This window comes from Solanum lycopersicum, chromosome 8 (assembly GCF_036512215.1).
Source record: "Solanum lycopersicum chromosome 8, SLM_r2.1".
Lineage (NCBI taxonomy): Eukaryota > Viridiplantae > Streptophyta > Magnoliopsida > Solanales > Solanaceae > Solanum > Solanum lycopersicum.
In genome coordinates this window covers 14,900,724-14,908,779 of record NC_090807.1, presented here as the reverse complement: position 1 = coordinate 14,908,779, position 8,056 = coordinate 14,900,724, and the positions used below count along the sequence as shown (strand labels likewise).

Below are 8,056 nucleotides of genomic sequence, written 5' to 3'. Positions count from 1 at the left end.
ATGAAAATTTCTTTCTTATTAGACCAAGAAACTGGTTCGAGCTAAAATCGTCTATGACAATGTAGGTTTTCATGTAAATCTTATTTGTAGCATACAATTTGGGTTGCTTTGTTTGTATTAATTTATGAAACTCAAGTTTCTTGAATTGGATAGAAAGAATTCTAGGTTGTAGTAGTATTAAACCATCATATAACAAAGCATATCTCCTTTTCACATAGATTTCTTTTTGACCAAAGGAAAATTACACCAATCAAGGGTCTCTTTTTATGCAACTTTTTGATGAATTTCACATTATTAACAGTTTCTATTTTATCAGGTAAATAAGATCAAAATGTTGTTGTTTTCATTACCTCAACGGACTTATGTATCCTCTATCTAAAAGGTATTATCAGGTAAATCCAAAAACATTTGTATCCCAATTCTAATTGGTTTAAAAGGTATCCAAATTTATAACTTTGTGTGTCTAAAAGAGATTGTACGTTATGAAGTAGTACTAAAAAGGAATCATGTCCTTGTTTATAACGACAAGAAGTGATTAAAATTTTAATAACGAGACAACTCTCTTGATTATCTTTAATCAAGAGAGTTTTGAATCCTCGTTTTTGTATTCATTGTTATCTTTGAAAGTTAAATGTTCTTGTCTGCACATAAAAATGAACAACAAGTAAAAAAGTTTAACCCAACATAAATGTCGATAGTAAGTAAAAGAATACTTTGACAAAATATTCTTTTTAGTTGATGCAAGTTTTGATATAATCATTGTGATTAACCTTTTAAAAGAAAAGTATTTACTGTGATGACTAGGAAAAACTTTTCCCTGCAAAGAATAACTCTGTTCTTCAGAATTAAGGAATCGTTTGAAAATATTTGTGGTTTCTATATAGTTGTCTCACGTGACATTCCATCTCATGTTTCTCTGTTCATGTTTCCCTATTGGTTTCATGAAAATTAAATAAGACAACTATGTCAACAATATTTTGCAGCGCTAGTTATTAGTGCAGAGCGGCTGAAAGAGTATGTCTTTAACAAAATTTGCAAGGAGCTGCTTAAGGGGCCATTATGTGTTGTCTACATGCATAGTTCTGTCCAGAAGGATAATAACAATCCTGGATTGACCATCTTGAGGTGGATCTATGAAGATATCTCTTCTGACTGTAAGGACAATCTTTAGGCTGTATACTTTGTGTATCCTGGGCTCCCGTCAAGGATTGTTCTTGGAACTCTAGGCAGAATTTTTTGAGTGGAGGGTAAGTAGTTTCTTCGTTAGTTCAAAATCTGAACATGGTAATTGTAGACCTCACATTTTCCCCTGCATTTTTAGTCGAGATTGCATATATTTTAGTTACATTTTTTACTATCTTTTTGATCAATTTTTTATCAAAACTTACTCTAAGGGCTACCAAATGAACATGTTGAGCTAAAATTATGTTAGTTGAATGAGTTAAATCAACAAATGAGCGTGTGGTAACCCTAGAAGCTCATATGATATTTTGATGGTATTCGATGGTGACTTGATAAGCAATGTGGCATAAACTTTTTCTGCAGCTACTGTTCCTGCTGCTCCAGTCGATGTTCCTACAAGGAAGCAACCTACTCAGCCCATCTTTAGAACCGTACAGGTGAAGAAAATAAGCTTGGTGCGTTGCAATTAGAAATGTATCTTTGAGCTAGTATGCCTATGATTTTTAACTAGTAACTTACTGATTGGGGAAATGTGAGGTCCTGTGTTTGAAAGGTTCCACCAAAAAAATGCAAACATGATTTGATATGAATTGTTGGACTCCTTGCTTCCATTTGCATATAGTGTATCTAGTAGTATTTACATTCATTTGGTTTAGATTACTTGGATGAAAATGCCAGTATGGAATTTCTATATATGATCCTTTATGGTTTGTGATCATATTTGTTTTTCTGCAGGCATTATCACAGGTAGCTTACATAAAGAGACGCTCGTACCCATGTCAGAAAAATACTTAAAATGCTTTCACATTTCTCCTTGCTATGGAAACTCATTTTTGTTGTTGTACTCATTATAAATCATATGGATTGAGAACATTTGCAGGCTGCGTGGAACATATTATAGCTACCATAAGCAGGTAACCAATTTACTCTATATAAGTCTGCTTGGTTGCTCTCTCCGCCCTCTTCAAATTCTCTTAACTGAAACTTGATTTATTATCTAAAGAAAATAATAAATTGATTGTTGTAATGTTAGTTGTTCCTTCAGAAAATATATGAGAAATAATCCTCAAGCATAAGGGCTCAACTCAAAGGGCTCATCTAGACTTGTCTCTCTTTAGTTGTTGTTAATATATTTGGTTTAAATTGAGCTAAGGTCTTGCTTCTTTTGTTTCACTATTTTTTTGGCATTTGTATAGAACATTGGCATGGTATGGAATCTGCAATCTGCAAATTTGTTGTTAATGTTTTCTGTAATTGCTGGATTTCTTGCCTCTCTATATTGTTGCAATCTGAACTTCTTACCTCTTCTATATAACTGCCAATATCTTATTCGTGTAGGGAAATGTAGGTGATCAAATTTGAAGTGGATGATGAAGAGTTTTTGAACTATTGTAAAAGTTTAAATACATATTTGATTTATTGTGTACACATTTAGAATATTGATGTATAAGTATGGGTATGTACACAACACATACTATCTTTTGGTTGTACATGATATATTTCTCAAAGTTTATTTGAAATATATAGCTTCAATTTAATGATTAATTAGTTCATTTTGTGTTTTAGGTCACTTGTATGTATGTAAATATGTTATATATATTTGCGCTACATGTAGTAGGCTTATAAATGTTGAAGTTACACTTTGTAAGTGTTGCTCTAGGTAGATAAAAAGTTACACTTTGAAAGTGTTGCAATAGATGACCAATAAAAGGCAACACTTTTTAAGTGTGACCAATAAATCTGAAAAGGCAACACTTTTAAATGTAGTCTAACAAAAAATAAGTGTTGCTAATGCACGTCTTCAAAGCGTGCCCTTATACCTATTTGGCTACGCTTTATAAGTGTTGCCAAAGATGGCAACATTTAAAAAGTGTTGCCTAATGTCAAAGGTTACGCTTCTTTTCGGCAGCCCCTAAAAAGTGTTGCTGAATGTCCAAAAGTGTAGCCTTTTATCAAAGGCCACACTTTTTGCTAGTTTAGGCTACACTTACGTGGTGTTGTTGTAGGCCGAAAATGGTGTAGTGTAATGAATTGGTTTTATTTAATGAGTTTGAGTCTTCCGCATTATTTACTGTTGATATTATATTGAAATGTTAGAGTTTAGATGGGTTGGTTCGCTCACATAGGAGGGTAAGTGTGGGCGCCAGTCACGGCTCAGATTTGGGTCGTGACAAACTTGGTATCAGAGCATTAGGTTCGTTGGTCTCATCACACAAGACGAGTCTAGTAGAGTCTTAAGGAACGGTAGGGGGACGCCTTTACTTTTCTTTAAGAGGCTATAAGACTTTAGGAAAATTCCATTCTTTCTTTCTTTCTTTCGTGTTATTACTTGGGTCCAATTGGTATCTAGGTGATACAAATTGGTATCTGACCATCTTCACTCTATTTCGCAGACGGTTAGAACAAGAGCAACGACTACGCCAACACCAACACCAGCAAGGCAGGATATAACTGAGCCAGCCCCTGGGGCTGTGGCTCGAGGAAGAGCAATGGCAAGAGGCCGTGGTAGAGGTCGTGGGAGGACGTCCTCTAGAGGAAGAGGACAAGCACCTAGCCCATCTGATGCTAGGGCGGTGACTCCTCCACCGACTGAGGAAGTAATAAGAGAGGGTGAGGAAGGGGAGAATGAACAAGTGCAAAATGAGGAATTGCCACCCCAACCTACCCCAGAGATGATCAATAAGGTTCTCGCTTATCTTAGTGGGTTGTCTGATCAGGGTCAGGCACCTCTAGTGTTTTCTGCACCAACACCTCCGGTTTCAGAGGTACAACACGCAGCCACTATGGCTCCTCGTATGGATGCCTCATTGGACATAGGCACGTTTCCACGTCTCACTACTGGGCCTATAATGACAAATGACCAGCATGAACTTTTCAGTAAGTTCTTGAAATTGAAACCTCCAGTCTTCAAGGGTGCTGAATCTGAGGATGCTTACGATTTTCTGGTTGACTGTCATGAGCTACTACACAAGATAAATATAGTAGAACGGTTTGGTGTTGAGTTCGTGAGTTATCAGTTTCAAGGGAATGCCAAAATGTGGTGGCGGTCACATGTTGAGTGTCAACCAACGGAGGCACCACCTATGACTTGGGCCTCATTCTCTAGATTGTTTATAGAGAAGTATATCCCGCGGACTTTGAGGGATAGGAAAAGGGATGAGTTCTTGAGCCTAGAGAAAGGTAGGATGTCGGTCAATGCATATGAGGCTAAGTTTCATGCACTATCCAGATATGCCACAAAACTTTGTTTCAGTCCACAAGAGCGGATTCATCGTTTTGTGAAGGGGTTGAGGTCAGAGTTGCGGATTTCATCCTTACAGGTAGCGGCTACGGCAAAATTCTTCCCAGAAGTGGTAGATTTCGTGGTAGAGGTGGAAGGAGTGAAGCTTGATGAATTCACCATGGCATCGACATCAAAGAGGTTTCGAAAAGGAGGTGAGTTTAATGGTTCTTACTCTAGAGGACAGGGTTCCGGAGGTTACTAAGTTCGACCCATTCAGTCTTCACTACAGACTGTAGTTGGGGGTCCACCTCAGACTGGTCAACACTTCCCTGAGAGACTTATGCTTGAACCCAGAGAGTGTTATGGATGTGGGGAGATCAGACACATTAAGAGGTATTGTCCAAAACAGAGTTACAGACCTCCAAATGTTAGAGGTAGAGGTGGTTATGGAAAAGGTCGTCATTCTGGAGGACGCGGTGGTCGAAGTAATGGTGGTCACAAAAACGGTCGGGGTGATGGGAAAATTGGAGACACTACATCACAACATGGTAGGGGCAACGGACAAACAAACGAAAGGGCCCATTGTTACGCTTTCCCTGGGCGGTCAGAAGCGGAGACATCAGATGCTGTCATCACAGGTAATCTTTCGGTTTGTGATTGCATGGCTTCCGTATTTTTTGATCCTTGATCCACATTTTCTTATGTATCTTCTTCATTTGCTAATGGTCTAAATTTACCTTGTGAATTACTTGACATACCTATTCGTGTTTCTACTCCGGTGGGTGAGTCTGTGATAGTTGAAAAAGTATATAGGTCTTGTTTGGTGAATTTTGTGGGGAGAAACACTTATGTATATTTGGTTATCTTAGAAATGGTTGACTTTGATGTAATTCTGGGTATGACTTGGCTTTCTCCGAATTTTGCGATCTTTGATTGTAATGCTAAAACGGTGACGTTAGCCAAGCGTGGGACAGATCCGTTAGTTTGGGAGGGTGACTACACTTCCAATCCGGTGCGTATCATCTCCTTTCTTCGTGCTAAGAAAATGGTTAGTAAAGGGTATTTAGCTTTCTTGGCACATCTCAAGGATGACACTACCCAAGTACCTTCGATTGAGTCGGTTTCGGTGGTCCGTGAGTTTCTGGATGTGTTCCCTGCAGATCTTCCTGGTATGCCACCAGATAGGGATATTGGCTTCTGTATTAATCTTGAACCGGGTACTCGCCCCATTTCTATACCCCCTTATAGAATGGCCCCCGCGGAGTTAAGAGAGTTAAAAGCCCAACTCAAGAGTTGTTGAGCAAAGGCTTCATTAGACCAAGTGCATCTCCTTGGGGTGCTCCGGTTTTGTTTGTGGAGAAGAATGATGGGAGTTTTCGGATGTGCATAGACTACCGGCAGTTGAACAAGGTAACCATAAAGAACAAGTATCCTCTTCCTCGCATTGATGACTTGTTCGATCAGTTACAAGGTGCTTGTGTCTTCTCCAAGATTGACTTGCGATCCGGTTATCATCAATTGAAAATACGGGCAACGGATGTGCCAAAGACTACTTTTAGAACCAGGTATGGGCATTACGAGTTTGTAGTGATGTCTTTTGGTTTTACGAATGCCCCTGCTGCTTTTATGAGCTTGATGAACAGGATTTTTAAGCCATATCTGGATCTCTTTGTGATCGTATTCATTGATGATATATTGGTATACTCAAAGAGCAAGAAGGAACATGAAGAGCATTTGAGAAGGGTATTGGAAATGTTGAGGGAGAAAAAGCTTTATGCCAAATTCTCCAAGTGTGAGTTTTGGCTAGATGTAGTGTCTTTCTTGGGGCATGTGGTTTCGAAGGATGGAGTGATGGTGAATCCTTCTAAGATTGAGACAGTGAAGAATTGGGTAAGACCTACTAATGTGTCAGAAATAAGGAGCTTTGTTGGGTTAGCTAGCTACTACCGCCGATTTGTCAAGGGATTCTCTTCTATTGCTTCCCAACTGACAAACTTGACTAAGCAAAATGTTCCATTTGTATGGTCGGATGAGTGTGAGGAAAGCTTTCACAAACTCAAGACTTTGTTGACTACTGCACCAATTCTCACCTTGCCAGTGGAAGGTAAGAATTTCATTGTCTATTGTGATGCATCCTATTCGAGTTTGGGTGCGGTGCTAATGCAAGAGAATAATGTGATTGCTTATGCTTCAAGACAATTAAACGTGCATGAACATAACTATCCAACTCATGATTTGGAATTGTCCGCGGTAGTGTTTGCATTAAAGCAATGGAGACACTATTTATATGGGGTTAAGTGTGAGGTCTATACGGATCGTCATAGCCTACAGTATGTCTTTACTTAGAAAGATTTGAACTTGAGACAGAGGAGATGGATGGAACTACTGAAGGACTACGACATCACTATTTTGTATCATCCGGAGAAGGTGAATGTCGTAGCAGATGCTTTAAGTAGAAAGGCGGGAAGCATGGGAAGTCTAGCTCACTTGCAAGCTTCTAGACGCCCATTGGCTAGAGAAGTTCAAATTCTGGCTAACGACCTTATGAGATTATAAGTAAATGGGAAGGGAGGATTTTTAGCTTGTGTGGAGGCAAGATCCTCCTTCCTTGACAAGATTAAGGGAAAGCAATCTAATGATGAAAAATTGATCCGGATCCGAGATAAAGTGTTGCAAGGAGAGGCTAAAGAAGCGACAATCGATGAGGAAGGTGTTTTGAGGATTAAGGGAAGGGTATGTGTACCCCGCGTCGATGATTTGATCAACACTATTCTGACAGAAGCTCATAGTTCAAAGTATTCGATACATCCGGGTGCAACCAAGATGTACCGTGACCTAAAGCAACACTTTTGGTAGAGTAGAATGAAGCGTGATACTGTGGATTTTATTGCCAAATGTCCAAACTGTCAACAAGTGAAGTATGAACACCAGAGGCCTGGAGGAACACTTCAGAGAATGCCCATTCCTGAATGGAAGTGGGAAAGTATTGCAATGGATTTCGTGGTTGGTCTTCCGAAGACATTGGGAAAGTTTGATTCTACTTGGGTAATTGTTGATAGGTTAACTAAGTCTGCTCACTTCATTCCGGTCAAGGTGACTTACAATAAAGAGAAGTTGGCCAAGACCTATATCTCATAAATCGTTCGATTACATGGGGTTCCACTATTCACCATATCAGATAGAGGTACGCAGTTTACTTCTAAGTTTTGGAAAACATTGCATGCAGAATTGGGTACTAGGTTGGACCTTAGTACTGCGTTCCATCCTCAGACCGATGGTCAGTCTGAGCAAACGATTCAAGTATTGGAGGATATGCTTCGTCCGTGTGTGATAGAATTTGGTGGCCATTGGGATAGCTTCTTACCCTTAGCGGAGTTTTCATACAATAATAGCTATCACTCAAGCATTGATATGGCTCCATTTGAGGCATTGTATGGTAGGAGATATAGGTTCCCCATTGGTTGGTTTGATGCATTCGAGGTTAGACCTTGGGGTACTTATCTTTTGCGGGATTCGATAGAGAAAGTGAAATCTATTCAAGAAAAGCTTCTAGCGGTGCAATGTAGGAAAAAAGAATATGCAGATCGAAAGGTTAGAGACTTAGAGTTCATGGAGGGTGAACAAGTCTTGTTGAAAGTTTCGCCAATGAAA

At 39.3% G+C, this 8,056-nt stretch overlaps 1 protein-coding gene across 1 annotated transcript; it reads left to right on the top strand.

Moving 5' to 3' along the window:
* Nucleotides 1–316: 316 nt before the first annotated feature.
* Nucleotides 317–5,022, top strand: LOC138337674 (uncharacterized). The gene is made up of 2 exons (XM_069287899.1): nucleotides 317–392; nucleotides 984–5,022. Exon 2 carries the CDS (start codon nucleotides 3,672–3,674, stop codon nucleotides 4,665–4,667), a length of 996 nt encoding a protein of 331 aa, XP_069144000.1. The 5' UTR covers nucleotides 317–392; nucleotides 984–3,671; the 3' UTR covers nucleotides 4,668–5,022.
* Nucleotides 5,023–8,056: the final 3,034 nt, after the last annotated feature.